This window comes from Triturus cristatus, chromosome 4_1, assembly GCF_964204655.1.
Source record: "Triturus cristatus chromosome 4_1, aTriCri1.1, whole genome shotgun sequence".
Taxonomy (NCBI): Eukaryota; Metazoa; Chordata; class Amphibia; order Caudata; family Salamandridae; genus Triturus; species Triturus cristatus.
In genome coordinates, this window is record NC_140585.1 from 557,778,753 (window position 1) to 557,794,824 (window position 16,072).

Here is a 16,072-nt window from a genome sequence, read left to right on the forward strand (position 1 = left end):
AACATGGGAGGAACTGCCGGAAAAGAGGGCGGGAAGGGAAATAGGGGCCGCAAAAAGGTGTGGGAAGAAATACAGATCCCTGTGAATCCGAAAGGGGATCCCACCAATTGTGTATGAAGCTGGCTCTTTGTGCTATATCAATAATCTGATATGCCGTGTAAAACGTCCAGGAGTTCCCTCACTATTTGACAGGGCTTGCTATGCAATCTCAAAGTGCTCTGTTAGGGTGTAGTGTGGTCAAGCAGCCTTAGGCTTAACACAGAGGAGTGTAAGACACTTGAAACATACACACAATGATTAATAAATGCCAACACGACTCAAGAAGGAGATCTACATGAATTTATAAAAATAGCAAGTATCTTTATGTATGTTTAAAAGGCAAGAGAATAAGGGTTCAGGTAAGTATGTTTTAAAATATAAATTATTTTCACTTTAAAAAGTGGACACCGAGCAATTTCTGAGTTCTGCAATGTTAGCCTATGGAAGGAAGAACAGGTTCTGTAAATATGTATAGTACAGCGACTTATAGGACCAATCTCCAGGGGCTAATGTGAGTGGTGGACAAGGTCCAAGGAAAGCACCAACAGTACACCACCAGTGGCACGAAGGCGGTAAGTTGCAGGGTAGAAATCAGGTTCAGGAGTCAAATGCCTTTCAATGGGGATTGGTCTCTGTATAAAGAGGCTGAAGGCTCTGGCTAGGAAGCCAGTCGGGCTGTACCAGCAAGTAAGCTCCGGCCCTACAATGCTTGGGGGCAAGATAGAGGGGGCATGACACCTTTGCTCCTCTTCTCCAAGACCTAGGGGCAACGGCTGCAGAGTTGTCTTTAGGCATCAGGTTTTTCTTACTGGAGTAGTTTCGGTCAAAAGGGCCTGCGTGCAGAGCCTGCAGGCGACGTGGGGGAGTCCCAGTAGGGGTAAAACCACGATGGACTCTGGCTCTGGAGGGCTGGGGAACCTTGCTGGGGCTGTTGTCCCACTTCAGCTTAGGCCCGAGGCCACGGGCGCAGTGGTAGCTTCAAGTGTTTGTTTTCGATGGTTCTGGAGGCCTCAGAGTCTCTTCTTTGGAGTTTCTTCTTGAACAGGTCCGCTGTTCATGGGAGGTCTTGAGTCGTTTTCAAAGGCAGGCAGTCCTCCCAAGTTTCTGGAGTTACATTTGCAGGATGAGTCTACTTTGGCACAATTTCGACGAGGGCTGCAGACAGGCCGGCAGAGCTGGGGCCAAGTCAGGTGATGTTTTCAGTCTTCTATTACTTTTGTGGCTCATCAATTTCCTCTCTTATCAGGTAGTCAGGATCTGCTTCTCTAGTGTCAGAGACTCCCCTAAATAGTACATTGATGGGGTGTTAGGGGAGTGTTCCTGTGAGAAGTGGTCATAGCCCTGTCCCAAAATTCCTAGGTATGCCATCACAAAGAAGGCTACCTCTGCTAATTCATGTCCACCTCTCAGTTAGCCCACCTTAGGTTTGGTACTAGCCTGTGGGTGGCAAGCCTACCTGACAAGCAAATTTTCCTGCCCGTGCAGGTGCCAAGTGGGCTCTTGGCACGTGCAGGTGCCAAGTGGGTTCTGGACACGGGGGAGGGGTAGCGGGCTTCTTTTCCTGTGAGAGGAGCCAGATTCACATTCCAAAGATGACCGCTCCTTTGAAGCTTGCCAGCCCAAGGGGGCTAAGTGGCAGGTCATCCTGTGGGAGGGGGTGTTACACCCTCTTTCTGGACATGCATTTGTTATTGATCGCCTGAGAGCAAAAGGCTCTCTCCCTAGGAGGTCAGAAACGTCTCTCGTGGGAGGCTGGCAGAATCCAGTCAGCAAGCACACCAGAGGCTGGGAGAGTTTTAGGGGGAACTTCTAAGGTGCCCTCTGAGTGCATGTTTTGATATATCCCACTCTGGCATCAGTGTGAGTTTATTAAGACGAGACGTTTCGTACCAAACATCTCTATTTTCAGTGAAGCCATCTTGTATATGGGGAACTCGTTTTCACCAGTGTCCAGTACATGGGCTGTCAGGCGTGCTGTAGGGGTGACTTACAAATATCATATGAGGTGGTAGGGGACATGGCACACAGGGATGTGTGACATGTTGTGTTTTCACTTTTGTCTGCACCAACACTCAGCCTGCAATGGTATTTGTGTATGTGCATGGTGATGGGTTCCTTAGGGTGACACAATTTGTGCTGCAGCCCCTAGGGACCTTCTTTAGTACCTCCGGCCCCAAGTACCATGGTACCATTTAATAGGGACTTTCAGAGGATGCTAAAGGTTTTGTCAATTGGGGAACAATTGCACAGTTTTGGGAAAGAGCTCTGACACTAGAAACCTAGTTGGCAGGAACCCAGTGCGTACTCAGTCAAAATCACATCATGTACCAGGCAACAAGTGGGGGCAACAATGTCAAAAAAGGGGAACTTTCCTACATCCTGCTTAACCTCTTGTCATCTCATTGATAGTTATGCGCAAGAGTTCTTTTCGAGATGCTGTTACATTCAGAACTTTATAAAGAGAGTTCCTGCTCACTCGTACTCAAATTGCTGTGAGTTTAATATCTCCTATTTGATGAGACCTGAGGTCATGGTCAGGACCTCTTTAGTTAATGCAGTTTGTAGAACTCTTGTATCATTCAGTAAGTTATGAACTCAATCATCATGTTTCCTGAAAAGGCGATATTAATCTGTTTCCACTATGAATTGTCATTAGAAATTATAGCTTTGTTTTCCTTTTTAAGTAATTTAACAAATATTCTTGGATTAAGACTACAGCTTGTTTTAAAGACAAGATATCCCCTTCCCTGTTTGATTTTTTTTCTAGCCTACGGTTTTTATCCTTGGTAGACTTGAAACTGCCAGCCCTCTGAGGGCCACTCTTCAGGGTTTAAGGAGAACGTTTGGTGGCAACTTATTCTATAGTACAGTGATTATGGTTTTGTTGCCTGTGAACTCTGGTCTAATGCCTAGTTTGAATATTGATTATGGTATAGATTGACAATCATTATTCATTCCTGCCTTGTAATGACCTGGTCAGAAAGTCTGCATTCTTTTTTCTTAAAAAAACGTTTTCTGTCAGAGAATTCCATTCTCTAGGGGAACATCTATAATATGACTTGACTGTGAGGTTAAGAAGAAACTCTGGCTTGCAGTTGGTGCCATCTACAGACTTGTTTTTCCACTAACCTCGCACCATATTTTAGTTAATACTCCTGGATTAGTAACCCTCCAAGTCCTACCCCAACATTTATACTCTAGCCAGTGCGAGGATTAGAGGTTCCTTTTCCATCTGGCTGTGTTTTGAAAACATAATAAACTTAACAAAGAAATTGTGCTTTTTGGCTTGAGGAGCTACGACTACACCAGCAATGTTAGACGACTATCAGCAGTCGCCGGGGTTGCGCCTTAACTTGTTTGGGCTCCAGCACCAACTGTATTATCCAATGGGGTGTCTGCCTCCATTGGGGCCTATCCTTGTGTCCTATTAGATACCCAACTCATTGGCCATTGCATTTGTGCCTCTAGATAATACGTCTCGAAGTCTGATGCTGCAAGGCTTCTGTCTTTCACTGAGCATTGGAGCTTTGTGAGGGCCACCCGGCATCTCCCCAATCTCCATATTAAGTCTGAGTAGTGTATGTATCTCACGGAATTTATTCTGGGGATTATGGGCTGGGCAACAAAATAATACAACAGTTTGGGTAATACTATAATTTTAGCAGTTGCCACCCATCCTGCCACCGATAGAGGCAGTGTATTCTAAAACAGTCCGGCGCGCAGTGCTGTGATCGCTTTCCCCAAGTTTCCCTCCATAATATTCTGTTCATCTCTATATAGCTGAAGCCCCAGGTACCTGAGGGAAATAGGTTCCCATCTAAGCCCTGTTGGGTTTAAAGCTTTTTCCTCTGTGGGTTGTAGGGAAAACAGACTGGTCTTTTGCCAGTTTATGCACAAGTCCGAAATATTCCCAAATTCCGTTAGTAGGTGAATAGCTTTTCCCGGGTCGTTCTGTTTGTCATTGAAGAAGAGCAGCATATTGTCTGCATACAAAGCTATATGGTGAATACTCCCTCTGGTGGTTGTTCTGTCAAAATGAGAGCCTTGCCTCTCTCAATAAGCTAACGATCCACCACAATAGCCAACAGCAGTGAGGACAGTTGTCACCCCTATCTTGTACCCCGTTCCACTTTATATGGGTCTTCCATCACCCTGCCGAATTTGACTCTTGCTGTTGATTTGAAATATAGAAGTCGGACCCACCCCAAAAATCGCTGTCCCAGCCCTATATTGTCTACTACTGCATAGCAAAATTCCCAGTCCAGTCCATCAAATACCTTTTCAGTGTCAGCTAACATCACCAGTGCTTCTGTGTTAAATGTCGGAACAGCCAATGATATTCATGGCTGTTTTTAGGTCAGGTATAAACCCAGTCTGGTATGGGTAGCTAGGGAGTCTTTGCATATGTGGCAATAGTCGTGTAGCCAATATTCTTCTTAGTATCTCATAGTCGACATTTAACATCAACAAAGGCCTGTAAGCCAGTATATTATGCAGGGGGGGGTTCTGGTTTGAGTAGGTGAATTATTAGTCCTTTCTTCGTAGACTAAGGCAAGACATGTCTCTCCCGTGCCGCTTTCAAAACTGCTCTCAGGCATGGTGCCAGCAGGTCAATGTGGGTGGCATAGAACTCCACCAGGAGCCTATCTAAACCCGGTCCCTTTCCTCCGGCTGTGTTCTTAACTGCTGCTGTAACTTCCTCCATAGCTATGTCTTTGCCTAATACCTCCGCAGTACCGGGCGGAAGGACAGGCAGAGATAGTTGTTGTAAAAACGTTTGTATGTCCTTGGTCTCGCATTGGGCCTACCAAGCATAAAGGGTGGTGTAACACTGTCGAATCACCTCATTAATTTCAAATTGTTTGTAGACTGATACCATACTAGTTCTCCAGCTCCAGTATTTGCCAACCCTTTTCGTCTGGTTTGCCATCCAGGCTAGCAGTGGCTCCGATTTGTCCCGTTCCGCATGGGCTCTCACCAAGTATTCTTTGTTGTCAAAACAGTGGACTCTTTGTACCAATTCCGCTAGTTTCTCCTTCTCTCCTAGAAGTGGTTGTTGCATATTATGGTTCCCCAGTCTGTAACTTTCTAAGGTTCTAAGTGTTGTTTCCTGTGTTTTGACTACATCTATTAGTGTCTGGCAGATCCCGCTGCTCCTTAAATGCACTGTGCCTCGATTAATGAATGATTTGAAGGCCTCCCACTCTGAGGATAATAGTCTGTGCCTTCATTCTCCGCAAAGAAGTTGTGGATCCCTTCCCCTATTCTATGTTGATGTTGAAAAATCAAGGTCCTCGAGGTTCTCAACCTTGAGCCTCCAGTTAGCAATGCAAGTTCAGGTTTCATAACATGCCAATGTTATGATGATCTGGTTATGTTTGATGTGGTTCTAGCTCGATACTCAGAAACAGTGATTGTCATATGAACATTTGGTGTGCACAAGAAAGCGTCAAGGCAGACACGCAAGCCATGTAATACAGACTAAAAAGAGTAATCTCGGTCCCCTGGTAGTGTCGATCTTTATATGTCAATTACTCTCCATTGGTCCTTCCTGTCTAGAAACTTTTTTGCTAGTTGTGTAACGGGAGAGTCCAACAGAGGCGGGTGTAAAAGATCTAGCACAGGGTATAGTAATGTAATTAAAGTCCCCTCCAATTATGTCAAAGTGTGACATGTATGATGCTATTACATGTGACATCTCATCTAGGAGCCTAGCCTGGTCTACATTGGAAGCATGCATGTTAACAGCTCTTACATCCTTACCCCCAGTCAGCCGCTAGTTACAACATAGAGCCCTTCAAGTTTCTCCTCCAGCACTTAATAGGGACCCCAGGCCTCACCCAAATGAGAACTCCCCTTGGGTAAGCTGAGTATGTTGTGTAATATAGTTGGCACCAGCAATGTTTTTGGAGGACTACCCCTCCAACGTGGGCTGTGGGTCTCTTGTAGTAGAGTGATATTGACCCTTCTCTTCAAATATGCCTGGACCATGTACCTTTTTGTCATACTATTCAATCTCCTAACATTCCAGGATATATTTGGATGGTGCCCTACCATCAATCCACCCTTATGCTGTAACATGGCTCCAGCAACTCCCCCAAAACATGCCATTGTCTTGCATAGTGCATAGGCAATTCATTGTACCCAGACAAAATATTCCCCACCCCAGAAATGAGACAACATCCCCCTCATCCAACCTAACAAAATATAATTTGTAACATGTGTGAGTCACACTAGTAACTTGTGTGGGGCATTGGTCGCCACCAGAGGCAAGTCCTGGTTCTGCAGAGCGTGCTGGTGAATAATAGCGGGTTAGTCCCTCCCAGCCAACCTCACCTGTGTGTCTGCAATTAGTCACATCACATCGATCTATTTCTTTCTCAGGTAGCTTCTTTAAGACTTTCACCTGCGTATCAGAGAGGTGAACAAGGCTTCTCTTATCCTACCACCCCTTGTTACCAAAGAGAGCTGACCCTTTGCTCGCTCTTGTGACCTGTATAGGTGATGAAAATTTTGACAAACCTTTCATAACCGTTCTTGGGTTCTTTAGCAATAATAAATCATCTATGTGAAAATCCATGTTGTTAAAGCTCCTACCTGCATCCACACATTCCTTCATGGCCGTTTGTCTCTGTTGTACATGGGCATTCATTGAAGCACATCCTGGTCCACCACCTAAAGTATTCTCGCGTTGCAACCACTCAGGATAGAAAATAGTATGCACCTCTCCCTCTCAACAACGGGAAGGGAGCAACACCAGTGGTACTATGTGGTGTGATGCTGTAACCCCAAATTGTATTTTTCACAAACTCTTCGACATCCAGTCCAGATGACAATGCTGTCTGAATTCCTTCTTTCTGTTTGCCCTCTCCACTAAACCATTCGAGGTCAGAGAGTACGAAGCGACTTTGAGATGACAAACATCATTAAGTTCCAAAAACGTACACATCTTGTGAGACAAGAAGTGTTTTCCGTTGTCAGTGACTATAGTTCTGGGCAAGCCCTCAACTAAATACCTGCTCCAGAAACCTGACAAAAATTCCAGTGCTCGGAGCATCACATAATGAGATGCAACCATTTGGAATAGTAATCTATTAGCAAAATTAAATACCTAATGTTACTTGGTAGAAATTCATATGGATCTGAAAAATCCATCCCAAGCTTATTCCACAGTCCCTCTAAAAATGGAACAGGATGAAGAGATGTGTCCATAACCTTCCATTTTTTGTCCGGTAACAAGACATTCGTTGCATGCATCCAGAAAAGACTTCACTTGCGACTCCAAAGAGGGCCATTAATAGTATAACTTATTCAGTTTAAATGTCTTGGTGACACCCAAGTGCCCACGGTGTGCTGCCATAATATGTCCTTCCTTATGCGTTCAGGAGAGATGAACATATCATGACGCATAATAAAATAACTCAACTTAGATAATTAATCTGCCACCTGAAAAAAAGCACTTCAATTCCCCAGACAATTTCCTTCATTCACAAATATCTTGACTTGGCTAAGCGTAGAGTCCATCACATAAGCGTTCTGCCATGATTGCTCTGTGATAGGAGCATACTCCACCACAGCCATTACGCACTCTGTGTCTTCCACCTCATGTGAATCCTCTTCACACACTGCCATACGTGACAGGCAATCCGCCCTGGCGTTCTTTCTCTCTGGCAAATACTTGATGCTGAAATGATATTCCTGCAACTTAGATAACAGGCGTACAAGTCTAGCGGAGGCTTTGCCTAGATCACTGCCTTTCAAGATATGCGCAAGAGTTTAGTGATCGGTTAAGACTTCAAACTCATAACCCCAGAGTTATGTTCTAAACTTATCGATGGCCCAGATGCAAGCCAGAGCCTTGTGCTCAGTAGTATTGTAGTGTGTTTTCGCAGAACTCCGCACTCTAGAAGCGAAAGCTACGTGTGTTCCTTGTCTGACACCCACTGGCCTAGCACAACTCCCAATCCAGTCAAACTTGCATCCACATTAATGAAACATTTTCAGTTGTCTTGAAAAGGACATAGTGAGAGAGCCCCCACAATCAAACCTTTAACTTTCTCAAAAACCAATGACCGCGCCTCAGACCATGCAAACCTTGCCCCTTTCCTCAACAAAGGTTCCACCACCTGTGCATAACCATGAACAAATCGGGCATAGATTCCGCCAGATCCAGGAAAAATCGCAGTGCATCCCTGCCTTTGGAAGAAGCTGCTTCTTGACTAGCCTAAATCAGGGAAAATTTGGGTTTGATACCCACAGGGGTAGTGAAAGAGCCACTCTTGTGGTTTGGCACCCTACTACCAGCATTTTAACTGACTTTAGTGTGTTATTTTACCCTAGCCTGGATATATGAGACGGTCCTGCATGTGCCTGCTTCTCTTCTTTCTTGTACTCTTGCTGTCTTTCAGTGGGAGCTGTCACGGAGTAGAATAGTCTTGCCAAGAATAGAAGGTGTGGGATGTGCATTTGAAAGCGTGAGAGGGAGAGAAAGAGGTGTGGAATATACTCTTTGGTTTCGAAGTGCAGTGTTGTGAGTGGTGGTGCACACATGTGCATTGTGTTGTACATTGGTGAGAATTATGGGCTCTTACTATTGGCTTAGACATGGCCTCATGTCATCTTGTTTTCTGACTTTGCCTTGCTTCAGCGTGCACAGCAGTGCTTGCAAGTTGTTTGGGTAGTGAGAATTATGAGCTCTTACTATTGGCTTTAACATGGCCTCATGTCATTCTTTTCCCTGGCTTTGCCTTGCTGCAGTTTTTCTGCGTGCACAGCAGTGCTTGCAAGTTGATTTGAGTTATTCACATTCAAGGTCATTCTGTTTTCCTGAGCGATTGCTTTTGTTTAATGTACTCTGGAAGGCCTTGTGGGAGCTTCGTCAAGATAGAGGCTGGAAGATGTGAGAATGTACAACTCTGCCTCAGAGTCAAACTACGGGAGCTTGACGCAGACTGGTACAGCCAGCTTGGTTTTTTCTAATGAGAAGGGGGCGAGGTTTTCCACAAGCTTTGCCTCGCGTTGAGTAATGATATTTAAGTTGGAAGCCTTCAGGGCCAGGTGGAAGTTCAGCACAGAATAGACATATTGCTGTGGAGGTGACGGAACTTGAGTCCTGATTGAACTCCTTCCTGGGCTGTTGAAGGGCTTCTCCATTATGAGTTGGCAAGGATGATGCAAATTCAATCGGTGAGGTGTTCCTAACCATTTTGTATATATTTTCTACTCTTTGATACTTGTATACACTGCATTTTATTCTAATTGTTCATTTTAGTCACTTGACATTTGGGAATCTGCATTTACTGATATAGTTGGCCTACCGTTCTACATTAAAAAACTTGTGTGTGTTATTTTAAATGCACCTGGATTTGTTTTCTTGCCTCGCCTAAAGGGAGTTCTGTGTCTTTTCCTCGTCTTTAGGGAGTGCTGCTCAAAGTGTATTAGTTAAAGGTGTAATGGTATAATTGCCTCCAAAGTGGGAGTGTAGGGTTTGTGTGTGGGTTATTGGTGAGAAGTCACATTCATTACAATAGGTAAAATCAGATGCCCTAAATATTCTGTTGTGTACAACAATTTCACTTGTCTTTATGGATAGTCATCCCTGCTTTGGCCAACACAGACTCCACATTGAGTAGAGAAACATTATCAGCAAGACCAAAATATCATCTTGATAATCCTGTACCCCCAGGGATGTCATTTGTAAGTTGTGAAACTCCATGGTGAATTCAAAAGTGGCCCACTGCAAAATATAAGCTTTAAATAATAGGTGTGCCTGTCACCGTAACCATGTGCAGGCAAAACAAACCAATAGCACGTGAAGCTGTTGAAGCTTCTGGATATGTGCTTTGAGTCAGAGGTGTGCTTGTCACCATGCGTTTGCATACAAAACCAAACAAATCTTACTTGAAATTGTCCATTTATGTAGTGCCTGTCACTGTGAAATAAGCAAGCCCACCAAATGACCAGAGCAGATCAATGCGAGAGTGCAGACACTCCAGGAACGACATGGAGAAAAACTCTGGGGTCGCTAATTGTCCAATTGAGTATGCCAGCAAAAGTAAACAGGCCGCTGGGAGCGGATTGGGCCTTATAAAGCACATAATCCAAGATGGCCACCAGGGTGTCAGAAGAGCCGTGATGTATTTGCCAGTTGTCCCCGGTAACGGGCTTAGTTGAGTGCCCAATTCAAGATCGCCACCAGAGTTTCAAATGTGCAACAACATCGTGACAACCAGTCTTAAGCTTGCATACGCTTGGGGATACGCGCGTCACCTTTAAAAACACACACACACGACCCCTTGAGGAGTACGCACAGCATGCAGTCACCTCACATGAACTTGACAGGAAGTTCGAGATGAAGCCCCTTCACAAGAGCGTGCCAGGATGTCAATCTGGGTCCGAGGGTAAAAAACTAATTTACGGCTGGTGGGCTTATAGCGTGGAAATGTCCCCAAGTTGTACTGATGAGGACCGGATCCAAGAAAGTATTCATGTAAGTTTATTCAAGGACGATACACTCACACGGGAGCATCCAGCATCTGCGAGGTCCGTCAGCAACTGATTAAACATTGTAATCGAGTTTGCAGATCTCATTCCCCCAGAACTCAGAATACACACCGAGCATAAACAAGATGTCTTCATGCACACCGTGCTTGAGTGCATGCCACACTTCGCCCCATGAGGATGCTCCGTGCTACAGCCATGCCCCCACATTACAACAACAATAGTTATTTTATGTTATGTTTTTAATAATGCGACAGACACGATTGCCTATCAGAGCCCTATAAGGGCGACCATTAGAGGGTTTTAACCAAGGAAATGGACGACAAATTAATAGGGACAATAGAGAAATACCCCTGCAATAAAGACATAAAAGGGGTGTATTTACCATAATTCAGTGTTCCAAAGGTCAACTGGATGTTGATTCCTGTATTGGATTTGGGATTTACTAGTGGATTGGCACGTGCAAGTTGATTGTCGCATAAGAGTTCAGGGTGACCACATTAAAAGAAGTCATACTGATTTTGTTGATGGTGAATTCCTCAACGCAGTTGAGCAGAATAATGTGTATTTCCATTTACTCCTACATCAGCAGCACAAGAAGATTCACAATCGTTCGTTACAAAGCATTACTTTTACTCTTTAGGACAAAATTTGCTACAAAAGTATTCCCTTTATTTGGTAGTAGCACATCTCGGGAGACCCGCAATTATAATTTTATATCTATATGCAGCAGAGAGTAGCAAGCATTCTTTGGAGGAGGATAAGAGATTGGACTGCTTCTGAATAGTGTATTTGTTAAAAATGATATTGTGGCTTGAAATGGTATAAATTTACTTGCAAACTACTGTGTCTTTTCAAGAGGCTACCAAAGAAATACATTCACAAAATGATTGGCACAAAACTAAATCCGAAGATGAAGCCCAGCATGAATGATGGACGAGCACAGGATTTTCCTTGCAGAGATAACCCACTTCATCCCGTCAACAAGGACAACATCCAACTTTGCCTAAAAATATTTTTTTCTATCTTGAACTGCAAAACTGTTTCAGCATATACGTGATTAGTTTTTTCCATCCCCTATGTTTATTTATTTTATTTAAAGAGATTTCTTAAGCGTAAATATGACCAAATTTATCAGAGCACTTTAAAGGCAATCAGTTTACATACACATAGTCTACCAATGGTAGTAGTTTCATGGAGTTTACAAATGGTAGTTGTTGTCATGCAATAGTCTGAACAGTGACGTTAATAAAAAAATATGACACAGCGTCTTTAGTGCGTTACTTATATCTGACAATGCTATGTCACGTCTGTCGGGCTAGTCTGTAGCTCGACTGGTAATTATGTAGTTAGTTTCATATTAACATAATCTACAAAAGAAAGTGCTTCCATTGACTTTGCAAATCATAGTCAGCATGCAAGAGGCTGAACTGAGAAGTTAATACTAGCATAAATAGGTGTCTAGTGAGATACTCATTGCCACAAATATCTCATGTCACGTCTGTGTCAGGTTAGTCTATAGCTTGACCAGTGGTTTTCATGGTGTTCATTATGAGGATGTTTAAGGAGACCTGGGCCCATGTCAGACTCTTGTTGAGGTGAATTATGTCACTTAAAGAGGAGATTTACAGGTGCAACTGTGTGTCCTTTGCATACATGTGATATGCAAGATTGGAACGATGGAGGATGATGGTCAGAGGTTCCATATATAAGTTAAAGAATGTTGAGAAAGGTGGGAGTCTTGTGGCACTCCTAGCCGCACCCAGGATGGTTTTCACTGGTAGCCCTTGAATTTAATTAGTTGTGATTGGTTGTTTGGATATGAGGAGAACCAGCTGAGTTAATTCCCTGCCAGCCGAGCTCGCTTAGCAATATTTTATATGCATAGCATGATTGACCGCATCAAAAGCAGAGGATAGGTCCAGTAGAATGAGAATGCAGTGGCTGTTTTGGTCCAGGATTGTGAGTGCGTCATTCATGACCTATATCAAGGCTTTTTCAGTGCTGCAGCCGGGTCTGAACCCTGACTGGAAGTTGTAGAGTAGATTGAATCTTTCAAAAGGTTGCCGGAGTTGGATCACAACACGTTTTTTCCAAGGATATTTGTTAGGAAAGGGAGGTATGAATGAAAGTGGTTTAGATTGGCTGGATTTGTATCAATTTTTTCAGGATCGTTGTCACTTCAATTTTTAAGCATCTCAGGACTGCACCTAGGGTCAGAGAAGCATTTACGAACTTTGTTGAGTGAAGGGAAAAGGGGTAAATGAGATCTTTGGTGAGAGCGGCAAGCACCAGGGCGATGAAATGTGATATGGGTTTAAGTGGGTCTATACCATTATGTTCTCCGTGCCACCAATTGATTTACATTCACTCCAACTTGCGTTGTTTTTAGGGTTTGATTAAGTGTAGAGAATCTGGACATTCTCCTAGCCAATGTGTTCCTATAGAGTGGCAGGCATGTCAGTCAAGATCATATTGAGCTTGTTAGAGATGGAGCCTTTAATATTTTTTAGATTCGAAGAAGGCTGAGATTTTTGCAATTTCTGGAGATAAGTCGACTTATCATGGGCTTGCCTGTGTCCGTGTGCTGCTTGATAATTTTGAAGAGTTTGGCTGGCCTGTTCCTGGTGTTATCGAGTTGAGACCTGTTCGAGGCTTTCGTCTTCAATATAGTTTCCTGCATGTGTTTCTCCTTTCTCTGAGTTGGGCTAGATGTATGTTAATCTTCGTTTCCTCCTTTCCACATTAGTATTTTGGTCATACAAGGGGTGAGATAGCTTATTTTTGTGTCTTTTAACATGCTGAGGAACCAACTCATCCAGGATGTCAGTCATAATATATATCATGGCTCCTTTACTCCTCCACCCCTTTGCATAAATCTGGTGGATTGTTTAACAATTGGGGTGTATGTCAGAATGTGTGTGGTATGTAATGTAAGTCTGCCTGTATATCACTTGCATGTTTTTCTGGCTGTTTCTCTGTATTTCTAGTCTTCCGTAAGTTCCCAGGCATTGCAGTACAAAAAAGCAGTTTCCCTTACCTTTATGAATATGGCCACCTTAATGTGACTTTGTCTTGTAGAAGCCATGTAGTTTGAAAGAAATTCGGAAATTCATATACCATGCCGGAGCTCTGCAAGAGAACAACGGACTGACCAAAACTGTTTTTCCACCTGGGCAATTCTGTCCTTAGGTCTGCTGAACATTAAACTACCCCTGCTTAAGTTTGTCTGGCAAATAACTCTCCGACTAAACAACCCATGAAGCCGTATGAGACGGCTCCCATTTTACCATTCAGAAGACTGGATGGAAACTGGAAAGTTATTTCCCTCCTCTCAGTCGGTCTGAATGGCCTCTCATAGAATTCACATTGCTTTGACAATTTAGGGACTTTTCTTGAGAACATGCTTCAAAGATTGGTTGGCCAGGGTTGTGGATTTTTGGCCTGACAAAACCTTTGATAGGCCATGGCTTCCTGTCAATTTCTAGGATGTTCTGTTTTGTTGTTACCTATCAGTCATCTAATTCTTAAAGGCTGGGAAGAGGAAATCTACGATTTAATGAAGGGCTGCTTCTGTGCTGTAGTAGGGACTGTACTACCCTGGAGAAAAGCTACCAGTCTTTTAGAACAGGTACAAGTGTAAGATCTGGCAGGGCTGAAGCCTGCCTGGAGAATGGCCTCTGTTAAGCCTTCATTGGAGTCAGGTGGCTCTACCAGCCCAACTGACGTACTCAAGAAGCATTTGTGGTTGGATAGTCTTTGAACTAGTAGTGATCCCATACTGCCCTTCCCCATCTGCTAGCTTTGTGTGAGCCTGCTCTGTTTAAATGAACTTATGAATTTTAATTATCTAACACACACGACCACTCACTTTAAAGATTCGTCTTCATTTATGGAGCTAGCTTCTACCAGTTTGTGTGCTCTTTTTTTAATACTATGCCATCCTATGCAGCTCAAATGCTCACCTTTCCTCATCGATTGAAAATGTCCCTTCCACCATCCTTGTTCCAGCAAAATGTTTTGTTTGCAATATGTTGGACTTTAAGTTATTATGACTTATATCAAATGTGATTTGAATTTTAAGTGAAGCATACACCATGCTACTAGAAATAAAGTGCTATTTGAGAGTTTGTCATTATGTTTTCTTGGTAATGATCTTGTCCGAAGTTTACCTTTTGTACCTTTTTATGATCTTGTCCGAAGTTTATCTTTTGAACCTTTTTCTTTTAGTTGCTTGCGGTCAGCAAACTGAGGCAGAAAGGGCAAATTATTAGCAAGACCAATCCAAACAGCATCAAAAGGAAGCTCTCCAGCCCCAGTGATATCTTGAAGGTGGCGCAGAGAGTTGAACAAAGTGAGCAAGCACCAGAAGGTATGCACTTTGTACCATTCACTTATTAGATAATAAAGCTTTCTGCTCTTTGTTGTACATATTCTGATGTTCGTGTTCTCTCAGCAAAAGTAACACCGTGTTTAATAGTGGTGCACAGAAGAGAAATCCATGTGTCCTCTATTTATTTTGTACAAAACCATTTTTAATATTTGTTTTCAGTGAGTTGTGCATTATTATATTTTATCATATTCTAAATGTTAGAATGAAGTATAATCCTAACTTAAGTGATTGGTTGCATGTTAGCTGCCTTTGCCACATCACATTGTACACAAGCCTGTGTTTAATGAAATCAGGATGGCCATCGGATTTGGTACTCCTACGGACCAATAATGAAAACTACTCTAACAGAGGATACCCTGCTCAGAAGTTGCAGTTTAATTTTGATACACAGGAACACCCCTGTTAACTGACTGTTTTACTCTAAAGAATGATACCCGTCTGTGTCAGGAAAAATGTGTAAACAATCATCACTGACCCCTTTATTAGCAATATCCTTGGCATCTAATTGTACCTCTTAGAATAATTGCTCGCACACAATCCAGTAACATCAATCTGGCTTTATTTGGGAATGGAAAATAATTTAGTTGCCTGTAACTCCAGTTCTCAGGCATTTATATATTTTATTTTTTATATATATATAGTCACATGCTTGAATAATTACCCATCATCAGCCTGGGAAGTCCTGATTATCTTAAATAGCAATAAACCGTGTTGAAATGGGCATTGGCCTAAACAACAGTGATTGTTTAGTAGCACATCCACCTCATTTGCAACAAACAGAACTTCAGCCAGTGAGGTGAAAGTTCCAGTTCCCCTAGAGGCCACAATAGCTCAAATTTCCCAGCACAAAGCGTGAGTAGAGTATATAATAAATGAGTCTCTGCCTGGGTACGAGGGAAGTTGCATGTGAATATATGAAAGATATCAATGCTGGGGAACTGGAGTCCTAGGTAAGTAACTAATTTCTTATCCAGCACTGGATATTTCATATTTTCACGTTTGAATCAGATTAGTAATTAGTACATCACAACTATAATAAATATAAGAAAGCGAGAGGCTGGCTCACCTTTACTGTAACCGGTTCCCGAAGACTCCTTGTCCCACTGCACAGTCAGCTTCTGCCTTCACATCAATGTAGTA

General features: G+C 43.1%; 1 protein-coding gene across 3 annotated transcripts in view; it reads left to right on the top strand.

The window, feature by feature from the left end:
• MCM10 (minichromosome maintenance 10 replication initiation factor) overlaps positions 1-16,072 on the top strand; it is a 168,308-nt gene that overhangs the window by 120,501 nt on the left and 31,735 nt on the right. For all 3 annotated transcript variants that reach the window (XR_014981293.1, XM_085652876.1, XM_085652877.1), the window contains exon 15: positions 14,770-14,911. Coding sequence is in view for 2 of the 3 variants with exons in the window: in XM_085652876.1 (XP_085509002.1) it covers positions 14,770-14,911 (142 nt within the window). In the remaining variant the exon portion in view is untranslated. The remainder of the gene's footprint in view (positions 1-14,769; positions 14,912-16,072) is intronic.